At 43.7% G+C, this 11,477-nt stretch overlaps 1 protein-coding gene across 6 annotated transcripts in view; it reads right to left on the bottom strand.

Annotated features, from left to right (window-relative positions):
- The window catches only part of CA12 (carbonic anhydrase 12), a 49,437-nt gene extending 42,049 nt beyond the window's left edge, over window positions 1–7,388 (bottom strand). For all 6 annotated transcript variants that reach the window (XM_011363371.2, XM_023532528.1, XM_011363372.2 and 3 more), the window contains exons 1-2: window positions 7,128–7,388; window positions 2,781–2,801 (exon numbers count right to left, since the gene is read on the bottom strand). In XM_011363371.2, the coding sequence (XP_011361673.1) occupies window positions 2,781–2,801; window positions 7,128–7,212 (106 nt within the window). In that variant the 5' untranslated portion in view covers window positions 7,213–7,388. The remainder of the gene's footprint in view (window positions 1–2,780; window positions 2,802–7,127) is intronic.
- Window positions 7,389–11,477: the final 4,089 nt, after the last annotated feature.

Genomic DNA, 11,477 nt, shown 5'->3' with positions numbered 1-11,477 from the left:
CTAGTGGTCAGGAAGAGATGCTTCTGTACTGGTCAGCGTGGCTGGACAGAGAAGCCCTCCTTCTGGGAAGACTATGTCCTGACTAAGGGGTAGTTAGATTTTCCTCTCAAATCTTTTTGACACAGTGTCTCTCTGTTCTCTACAACCATCTCAGTATGCCCTGGGCGGGCTGTCACACAGAGGCAAGGAGCCCTGGAGAGACTTGAGTTGTGTTTCTACTATACCTGGGAGACGAGTAGAAGAGATGGGGCAAGTGCCCTCTGACTCAGGCTGGAAAGGTCTTGGGAATGATCTGGTCGGCATTTCTCTAACAAAGTGTATGTAAGAAAAACTTGGGAGGTACATGGAATAGACAGTTTTTCAGGTTCCCTCCCTCCTCTAGGTCTAGGCTAAGGCCCAGAAATGTGCATATTTGGGAAGCATTCCAGGTGCTTCTGATGTAGCTGACCCTAAGCTATAGTTTGAGAGACATTAAGCTAGACAACCCCTTGCCCAGGTTACAGATGGGGAGAAAGCAAGAACCAGAGGCCTCTAGTGGCTCACTCAAGGTTGTATGGAACAAGGCCCGGAACCTGCGTCCTGCCTTCTTTCCATGCCTGCCCTGCTCTTGTCACCTCCCACGTACTGAACCTGGCGATGAAGCTCCAAGGCCCTAACCCTATTTCTTCTTTGTTGGGCCTCTTGCCCTGCCTTTCCTCCCCTCTTATTGCCATGTTAAGACACAGAATGGGATTTCTACGAAGGCCAAACACCTTCTTGCCTGGCTCCAATCCTTCTCCCTCCCCCCACAACCATGTTACTCTCCCTAAAACACGGATTACTCCCTGTCCTGCCCCTCCACCTATGAGACGAGGTGGGAAGGGCTTGGCCTGCCACTCCGTGCCTCCCCCATTTGACCCAACCTATCTTTTTGACCTTAGGCTCCATCATGTCCATATAACTCCTTCTCTACACTATTTCCCTCAAATACCATCTTGTTCTTTCTTGCCTCTGCTCATGTGATGCCATCATCATCTTGGCCAACAGCATTTCCTCCCTGCCACACGGAATCCTACCCATCCTCCAAGGTCCAGGTGAAAGCCCTCCTCCTCCAGGAAACCTTCCTTAACCATCCAGCCTTAGCACTCTCGTTTCCCTCTGAACTATCAGAGCACTGAACCATTTATTATGTTGTTATTACCTATTGTATTCTGTTTTGAATTGTGAGCTTTAAGTAATTCCCAGCTACAGACCACAGCCTATCCTTCCAATTACCTACTCCCTTAGCAATGTGCCTTGCACATAAGTACATAAGGGATGTTAGTAATGACAGAGCCACACAATGTCAGAGCCAAGGAGACCTTGGCTGTAGGTAGCTGGTTGGTTAGTTCAATGATTTTTCTATGCCTCCAGGGCTAACAAACATCCAAAGGCTAATTTCTCTGGATTCTCCTTCCACTGTAGTAATCAACTTTCCTGTCGTCACCCCTCCTGTGCCAATGAAGCCAGTTCCACCCTCTTGCTCACCATAACAAACCATCTTGCACATCCCTTGTGACTCGATCCCTAACAAGATATTACAGTATCCACGGGGGATATGTTCCAAGACCTCCAATAGATGCCTGAAACTTTGGATTGTACCAAACTCTATATATAGTATGCTTTTTCCTATACATACATAACTATGGTAAAGTTTAATTTATGAATGAAGCACAGTGAGATATTCACAACAAAAATAGTAAAACAGAATAATTATAGTATACTATATTAAAAGTTATGTGAATGTGGTCTCCCCTACCCCTCCTTCGATAATGGAGACAGTTACAAAGTGACTAACGGGTGGGTAGCATATGCAGCGTGGACGTGCTGAACAAAGGGATGATTCGCACCCTGGGACGGACTGAGAGAGAGGGCTCGCGATTTCATCATGCTGCTCAGAATGGTGCATGATTCAAAACGGATGAATTGTTATATCTGGAATTTTCCAGCTTATCTTTTCAAACCGTGGTTGACCTTGGGTAACAGAAACTACGGAGAGTGAAACCAAAGATAAGGAGGAATAACCGTATTAACATCACTGTACTTGCCAATGGGCCTAGGTACTTGGCCTCCCGTTCTCACTCCAGCTAATGGCCAAATTTCTAATTCAGTGCAACACACCAGCTATGCTGATTTCAAGCTGCTTATCTTGCAGGCCTGCCAGGATAGCTAATGTCGTTCTTAACCCAATCCTGCAGAAACTCTGTTACCCACTTGCTGTACCTCTCTCCCCATTCAAGACAAGAATCCCTCTTATATTAAGGATCAATCATCACTACTTTGTCCATTGCGTGCTTATGAACAGGGCGAGAAGACGTTCATTCTAGATGCACTGACGGGTTACGTTCCAGGGCCTGAGCCAAGCTTTCAGAAAAGAGCTCTTTATTCTTTGTTTATTGTAGGATAAATGTCTTACGGAAGAGAAAGGCTCTCTCCTGCCCGGGGCCCTTGCCCTTGGAAGTGCCTTGGGCATCTTTACCTGGGAGGCTTGGTAGAAATCCTTGCAGGAATCTGGAAGCCTTAACACTATGACTCACAGTTCAAATGCACACAGCAGGCACATCAGCTTGGAGAAAGCACTGCATGCAACCTGGGTGGAGTGATTCCTGACAGAGGCCTTTGTGTCTGTCCTGTTTTAACGATGCCGGAACTGCTCCTCTGAACCCCCAAAATAATCGCCACAGATCAGGACATTTCTGGCTTTCTCATTCAACACAGCTCCTCAAAAAAAAAAATTTTTTTTTTATAAGATCTTTACTTACCAGAATAGGTCCACTCGGATCCTGCAAAGAACAAAACAAAGCAAGTAAGTACAACTGAGCTTGAAGAAATTCGAGAAAATATTACCAATTTTATTTTGAAATGGATGAGATTGAAAAGGTAGTGGATGCCCGGAACTAAAAATTGTTCCAGAGTCTCTGTCAGAACAACTGCTTCTCAGAGCAACTGTGCTCACAAGGGAGACTCAAGGCAGCGAGTTCGTGCAGGGTTTATGGATTAGGGAGGAGGCTCCCCAGACATCTTAGAGAAGCCAAATTTTATTATCTGAACAGGTAATTAATTTACATGGCTCAAAAGCCAAAAGCCGCTAAAGCATGTACCGTGAAAGCTCTCCTCCAACTGGCTCTCCCTGCTTCCTTTAGACACAGCCAGTTTCACTAGACGATGGGAACATGACCGCAGCGTGACTGCACACACACGGGGAGTTAGTTGTACTCGTTCCCCTTTTTTTTTCCCACAAATGTTTGCACACTAGAAACACAGTTTTGCATCTTGCTTTTTCCCACTTAACGACATATACTAGAGAGCAGTTCACATCAGTACATAAAGAGGAGACAACTACATTCAAAAGGAACATTTCTCTTTGGAGAAGCTGCCACCCTCATCTGAGTTAGAATTCCAGGAGTGGTAGGAATGAGTGGGAGAAGTTCTGCCAGGAATATAAGGAAAGTCATCTACCGCTTCCCACTCCACACCCTTCACACATAAAAGTTCTTCATTCGTACCTCAAACATATTTTTTAAAAGTCAGTGCAGAGCTGTGTCCTCATTATCCAGCCCGACACCTCCCTCTTCACCTCCATAAGGAAACTGAGACCCTGAATTGAAATTTAGGGACACATCACAATGAGGAGACTATTCGATTCCTAAGTCACTCTCTCCTAGCTTCTTGTAATGCTCTTGTGTTCTTGGCTCACAGAAAACAGCTGGAAACGGAAGACTCTCACATTGCATTTCTCTCTTGAGAACTGATTTGCCATAAGACTTAACTGGCCAGCGATCTTGTCACTTATCACAACTGAGCATGTCCTACTAAAGCCAATGATCATTTAAAAAAACTTAAACGAGGATTTTGTTTAAAAAAAAAAAAAAAAGGCTGGTTTAATCTCATGTTTTTTGTTATTCTAATTCATTTATTTGCCTCACTGCTTTTAATTAATTTTGTTTTTAATTTTCAAAATTAGTAATTTTATCAAATTATAAGTGGTTTAAAAAGTCAGGTGGTTCTACAAGACTTTTAAAAAAAAAAGTCAGTTTAAAAAAAAAAAAAATCAGTTCCCTGACACCCCTAGTCATTTTTCTGCTTTCTAGGGCATTCACTTCGAATACTCTTTAAATAATTCTTTTGGTATTATCTCCATATCTCTATAAAACATACCTATATTGCTCTATCATGATTTGTTTAGGTTTAAGCATTTATTGACACCCCACTCCTAAGTTCCCATGGACTTAGGGAATCTTAGAGTCCAATCTTTAGAGTAGTGGGTGTGTGTGTGTGTAGGTGTGTGGTAAACACCGCTTAGAATTTCTGATGAGTACCATGAACCTTTTCCTCATAAAAATTCCCATAAGCTTAGACACACAAAAGTTCATATACAATTAATGTCAGAAGGCCCACAGAACCCCTGAAACCTGCTATGGATCCCACAGGAGCTAACAGTCCCAAGATTAACTTCCCCTGAACTAGCTATTGGATGAAGACGTTCAAAACCATGTGGAAACCAAACTTGTATGTGACCCCTAAGTTTACTCAAGCCTTTTCACTGAAACAACAGCAAACAGGGACAAGATTCGGTGCTTTGAGTATAAATAGCAGTGTCTGGAGAGGCTCAGGAGCTGGATTCTGGGGAGCGGAAGCAATGTAAAATGAAGAGGAGAGAGATCTGAGTCAGGAGGTTCATCAGTGAAGGTCAGGGCCCAGCACCTGGTGCACTGCCAGCTCAGAGCTGACCTCAGGAAGGCTTTATAAAGGTAGTGTGCATGTGCGTGCTCCCTGTGTCTTGCTCGGGGGCAGGAGTCTTAACAAGACTAAACTAACTCCACGAGGCAGGCCAGGCCAAGGCCCAGCAGCTAAACTTTGGTAGCTTCCCGAGGGAGTAGGCCCTTTCAGGAGGGAGACTGTTCCCTTCCCAAGAAGGTCAGAAACTAGGGAGGCCAAGCTGGATGCTATTAGAACCTGCAGGCCCAGTGTGTAAGGGCAGAGAGAAAGCTCTGAGTGCTCACTGGGGAGGTGATATTTACAAAGATCCAGGTCAGGGGTTCAGGGCCCAGCCTGCTGTCTCTCCTGGGTGCTAGCTAGGTCCTTTCCTAAATTCTTGAGACTGCCCAGCTCTTCACACCAGGTTCAGGCAGAGCAGGCTCTGCAGAATTCATTGAAATGTTCCCCCCAACTAAGAATTGCAAGGTTTTCTCCAGAAAACACTTGACTTCATCTTATTTTGCTCCCTCCTTCCCCAACCCCGGACTTTTTTTTTTTTTTTTCTGACATTCACCAATGCCAACTGCTGAAAGTTTAAAGACTCCAGGCAAAGGGCAAACCACACTTTGACCCCATTACCCAGCTTACCCCCACTACCTCCAACCTTGGGTTTAATACTGAGACTCTACACCTCAGTGATTTTTCTGTTGACCCCAAGGCAGTTAAAAAGCCAAAAATCTCATAAGGAATAACAAAATAAAAACTGGGTACTTAGAATCTAGGGGTAGGCAGGCTGGCTATTCAGTGTGGGTTGAAAGTGGATTTTTCACTGCAAGCTTCCCCCACCCTAATTTGGAGAATGGGGGTGAGGGGAGCAAAAGAGGGAAAGAGTAGGAGGTGGAAGGGCCAGGAGGAGAGGGGAAGGCAGTGAGGGAGGAAAGGGCATGGAGGGTGAACCTGGCAGGGAAAGATCCAGAAGGGAAGAGGAGCTGCTGCTAGAGTGAGGGAGTAAAGGCTTGAGTAAACTCTTCAGAAGAAAGAGCCAATGAATGGCTGTTTCTTTTGTCTTAGAGCAGCTTGAAAGTAAAAGGGGGAGATTTCTAGTGAAATATCAAGTCTCAGCACAGCTTTCTCTAGAGGAGAATATATGTCAAAGTTTGCAGTTTAAAAAATTACTTTCCACTTTTATGTAACTCCTTTCTCCTACCTACCTCCTATTTCTCCCCAAGCGAGATAATATCAAACATATCATGGAACCAGTGGATTGGAATTGAATTCCAAGTAAAGCCAGAGCTGCTGACAGCCCGGCTCCCCTGCTTCCCCCGCCCTGCCCCACGGGCACAATGACCTCCAAGAGAGACGGAGGCTCTGAGCTTTCACTGTGCTGAGTAGGACAAATTTCCCACCACCACTGCCTAGCCAGGGAGTATAGATTTTCAGCCATTATGATCACTTCGGGCCCTGCTTTAAGCCTTTCAACCTAACCTGGGTCCAGGAATTATAGCACCCACAAATGTCTCTACGACTTGGGGCAAACCCTGTCAAGGGCAGGAGCTACCATCAGTTACCCAGAAAGTTTCCAGAAATGTCACCATTTGCTCTCCCAGAAAACCACTCACCCAGCTGTTGGAGAGGCAGGCAAAAGCTTGACATCCTTCTCTTGTTACAAAGGATTGACTAACCTGACCTTGGCTACTCACCGCAACTCACTGTACAGACCTGAGTCTACATTTCAGGTTCCTCCACTTCCTGCTGCCACTTTACTCTGCACCCTCAGCCTCCAGCCCTTTCAGAGTTAAGGGCCCTAGTTAAACTCAGAAATAAGGTGTATACATCCATCTGAGTGCACACATGCGTACATTCAGAATAGAAGAGCCCTTCTGAAGAAAAACAATCATTAAGGATGGGATGCATCATCCCTTTGACTTGCAAGTAAAACTTAATGGTAAGGAGCATCTCCTCCGAAGAAAAGCACCCACGTCTGTCAGAGGGTTCTGCACTGGGGCGACTGCAAATTCAGTGCTGGCAATGACACTGCTCAGAATGCCACAGTTACTTCTCTACTGCCTGCACGTGGATCTGGGTACAATGTTTAAAATCCCGGTTTCCTTTCTCCTCCACAGTTAGCAAGTTCCCAAGCAACCTTATCAGAGCTGGGGATGCTCTGAGAATATGCAAACATATTTTATTACAAAGACAACGTGCTTCCCCCAACCAAAGCAGATAATACATTCCAAAGGAAAACGGAGCATCCCTTATTTTTGATACTATGTATGGCCTTTCCTGCTCCCCCCAAATAATTTTACTTTATCGTTAAAAAAAAAAAACAAAAAAAAAAACCCCGCAGGAAATCCTTCCATCCAGGTGTGGCTGCGCACTCATGGCTATTAGGAAAGAGACAAAAACTTTACCGCTGAGTGAGGCTGGGCTGGAAGTCTGTTCCTTTAAGATCACGAGCAGGAGGATGGCCGCTGCGTGCAGGCTGCGGTGGGGCATCTTCGGGTGGCTTCTGTGGTGCAAGCTCAGGCTGTCCGGGGCTCCAGCTCCTTCTCAGTCCGGTCTCGGTGCTGAGGAAGCAGGGCGCGCACCGGGACCACGTGCGCGCAGCCGGGTGCGGTAGGAGCACTTCTGTTCTTTAGGCTTTTGGCTCCCCCGCGAGCTGCTTTTATAGAGCAACTCAGCCCCAAACACATGATGTCATCATGGGGGGAAGGACGCCCTGCCTCCAGGAGATCTGGCGCCCCACTTCCAAGGTAAACTGTGGCCCAGACTTCAGCCGCGTTCGGTGGAGCAGTGGCTCTGAGCGCTCCGCCGGAATGGGGCTGACCTGGAAAGCCAGCTTTCCGTGAGAGCAGCGGGCAGGCGTGGGGGAGGCCCGCCTGCCTTGGCCGCCTCAGGAAGGGTGAGTCTAGGGACTCCCTTCAGTGGCAGTGGTCTTGGTCTGTTACTGCCCTTCTCAAGAAGCACCCTAAGTAAAATGCCGTATGGACAAGAGCCTCCTTCAGGGCTGAAATGTGTGCCTGCCTGAACTGGGCACTGGTTAGGGATTAAACAAGGTAGCAGGGAGGCTGCATTCAAATTCAGAATTTCTGTGGCTCGTACAGTGCTTCATGATATCTTTGAAATTCAGATGCGAAGAAATTAAGACTAGGGCAATAGCATGACTAGGTACAAGTGAACAGCTTTACTAAGCAATTAGACTGTATCTTGCTAACAAACAGGATACAAGGCTGAAGCTAGTTCATAATATCCATCCATTCTCTAAGAAAGGAGGGAGGAATCCCTTTCTCTGGGTAGCAGTGGAAGAAAGGGACTTACATTATTTATTGAGCACTTACTATATGTCAAGGAATGTACTAGGCATTTTGCATCTTGGTCTAGATCAGTATCTGAGTTCTGTTTCCAGCACATGTTATCATCATCTGTTGTTCATTTCTGCCTACTTCTCTCACATATTTGTATTCATTTAAATATGTGTATACATACATTTAGTCATGTTTCATGCGCTTCTGATCCCCTTTGTATGTAGTCCCTATTCAGTTAAGTCAAAGGTCTAATTAACCTGCTCTCCCCAATACTCCTTAAATCTTCCTGTTGCTGTTATTACCACTTGCTGTTCCCACCACCCTGTTGTTTGTGTTTCTGGCTTCTCTGGGCCCTCTGAATGTCCCTGCACTGCTTCTGGTGCTGGGCTTGGTTTCTTTCCCGCTCTGTGACCCTGCCTGCTCTCTTGGCTCCCTGCTGCCTACAGTCATTGCTCAGAGCACATGTCTGCTGGAGGGTGATCAAGCCCTGGTTCATGATCCCTGGTTCTGTGGCCTGACCCATATTGCCCTCTTCTCTTGGCCACAGCAGCCTGACCAGCCCTTACTTCTCCCGGGTCTGTGCTGACCCTCAGCCTAAGAGGACTCTCAGGCTAGCCTCGGTGACTAGTGAAACCACTTGTCCATGGTGGTTTTAGAGGAATAGAGTAGCTTCTCTGCTGAGGACCATCAGGAAGCACATGCCACCCACATTTCAAGGGATGTAACTATTCTGTCCCTATCAGTTCAACCTTTGTTTGGGTTAATAAAGGGCTTTGGAGTCTTGTTAAGGAAGTAATTACAAAGACAGTCTTCTTACAGGTACTTCTAGACCACAGTAGGCTTAAGAATGACCTTTTCTGCCTGAAACTCCTGATAAAGAGCCTTGAATGAACTCCCAAGTGGTATGTGAGCACTTCACTTGTAGTTAAGATGTTCATGTCTCTGATTGGTCATTAAGAGCTTTAGAAGGTGAAATGTACTAGAGGAACACAAAAGGTTGAGATGGAGCCACTGCAGTTCAGAGATGCACATAATGAATCCATGGAGGTGAAATCACTCTCCTCACATCTCAAGGCAAGTTACAAGTAAACCAGGCCATGAACATGCATTTTGTTACTCCCATCCCAGGTGTTTTCCTGTTATGTCTGGCTAAACATTAATTCAGTTTCTCCTTAAACATGCACCTCTGAGTGGTCTCCAGGGATCCCCATTGACGGAGAGGTTTTTTTAAAAGTGGGATGGAATTAGTAGAACATAAAGCAAGATTGTGAACTGGGTTTGATGTAAAGAAAGGGGAGGGTTGAGATGTTTACTGCATGTCTAGATCAGAGACCTGGTTAATTAGGAAGAATGGGTAGCAATTAAAAGAGAATTGGTGAGGGGGAAGCAAACAAATGGATGGAATGACCAAACGTCTAAAATATTGAAACCAAATGTTAAGAGCCGCTCCCCACCCCAACAAACAGCACAAAGCTAACCAGCTCTGGGAAACTTCCCTGCCGGAAGCTTCCTGAAGCCTGTGTGGCTAAACATATACTGACTTGCTTTGTCATTATCAGATGGGGCAACTGCCAACCAATAAATAACCCATTACTCAACAGGTTAGGGTGGAAAGTGGATCTTCAGCAAGTAAAATGTGGCAGCTGGTCACCAAATGACATGTCCAGACAGAGGGTTCCAGGGGACAGGGCTCTTCTAAACTGTCACCATCTGACTGGAAATTAATATTGTGAAAATGTCTATACTATGCAAAGTAATCTACAGATTCAATGCCTTCTCTATCAAAATTCCAGTGACATTTTTCACAGAAATAGAACAAACAGTCCTAAAATGTTTATGGAACCACAAAAGACCCCAAATACCTAAAGCAATCTTAAAAAAGAAAAACAAAGGTGGGAGCATCTCACTCTCTGACTTCAAACTATATTATAAAGTTATAGTAATCAAAATAGTATTGTATTAGCATAAAAACAGACATATGGATCAATGGAACAGAATAGATATCATGAAAATAAACTTACATATATAGTCAATTAATTTACAATAAAGAAGGCAAGAATATACAATGGGGAAAGGACAGTCTCTTCAATGGTGTTGAGAAAACTGGACAGCCACATGCAAAAGAATGAAACTTATATTATTATCTTATACTAAAAATTAACTCAAAATGGATTAAAGATTTGAATATAAAACCTGAATCCATAAAAAACACAGGCAATAAGCTCCTTGACATCAGTCTTGGAGATGAGTTTTGGATTTGACTCCAAAAAAACAAAAGCAAAAATAAGCAAATGGGACCACATCAAACTAAAAGGCTTCTGCACAGCAAAGGGAAACAAACATTTCAACAAAATGCAAAAACAAACTACTGAATAGTAAAAAATATTTGCAAATTATATATCTGCTAAGGGGTTAATATTTAAAATATATTAAGTACTCATATAATTCAATAGCAAAAACAAAAAACAAAAACACAATTTAAAAATGGGCAGAGGATTAAAATAGACATTTTTCCAAAGAAGACCTACAGATGGCCAACAGGCTCATGGAAAGATACTCAGCATTATTAATCATTAAATCAAAACCACAATGAGTGACCATCTCACACCTGTGAGAATGGTCATTATCAAAAAGACAAGAAGTAAGAAATGTTGGCGAGGGAACCCTCATTGGAGAAAAGGGGATCTATGTACACTACTGGTAGGAAAGTAAATTAGTGCAGGCACTATAGAAAAGAGTATGGAGGGTCCTCAAAAATTAAAATGGAACTATGATTTGATTTAGCAATTCTACCACTAGATATTTATCTGAAGAAAATAAAAACAGTAATTGAAAAGATATATGTATCCCTGTTCATTGCAGCATTATTTACAATATCCAAGATATGGAAACAACTCAACTGTCCATCAATGGAAGAATAGATAAAGAAGATATGGTATACACACATATACACACACACGAGTGGAATACTAGTCAGCCATAAAAAAGAATGAATCTTGCCATTTGTAACATGGATGGACTTTGAGGAAATCATGCTAAGTGAAATAAGTCAGACAGAGAAAGACAAATGCTATATGATCTCGCTTACATGTGGAATCTAAAAAAGAAAACAAACAAACAAAACTCATAGATACAGAGAACAGAACAGAGGTTACTAGAGGCAGGTTAGGAAGTGGGTGAAATGGGTAAAGGGAGTCAAGAAGTACAAACTTCCAATTATTAAATAAGTCACGGGGATGTAATTTACAGCATAGTGGCTATTGTCAATAATACTGTGGTGCATACTTGAAAGTTAACACGGAGTAAATCCTGAATGTTCTCGTCACAAGAAAAAAAAATTTTTTTGTACTTCTGTATGGTGATTAATGGTAACTAGATTTATGATGGTGATCATTTTGCAGTGTATTCAAATATTGAATCCTTATGTTATATACCTGACACTAATATAATGTTATA

Source organism: Pteropus vampyrus, unplaced genomic scaffold (assembly GCF_000151845.1).
Source record: "Pteropus vampyrus isolate Shadow unplaced genomic scaffold, Pvam_2.0 Scaffold85, whole genome shotgun sequence".
NCBI classification, from domain to species: Eukaryota; Metazoa; Chordata; class Mammalia; order Chiroptera; family Pteropodidae; genus Pteropus; species Pteropus vampyrus.
This window is presented reverse-complemented; position numbering and strand designations above follow the sequence as displayed.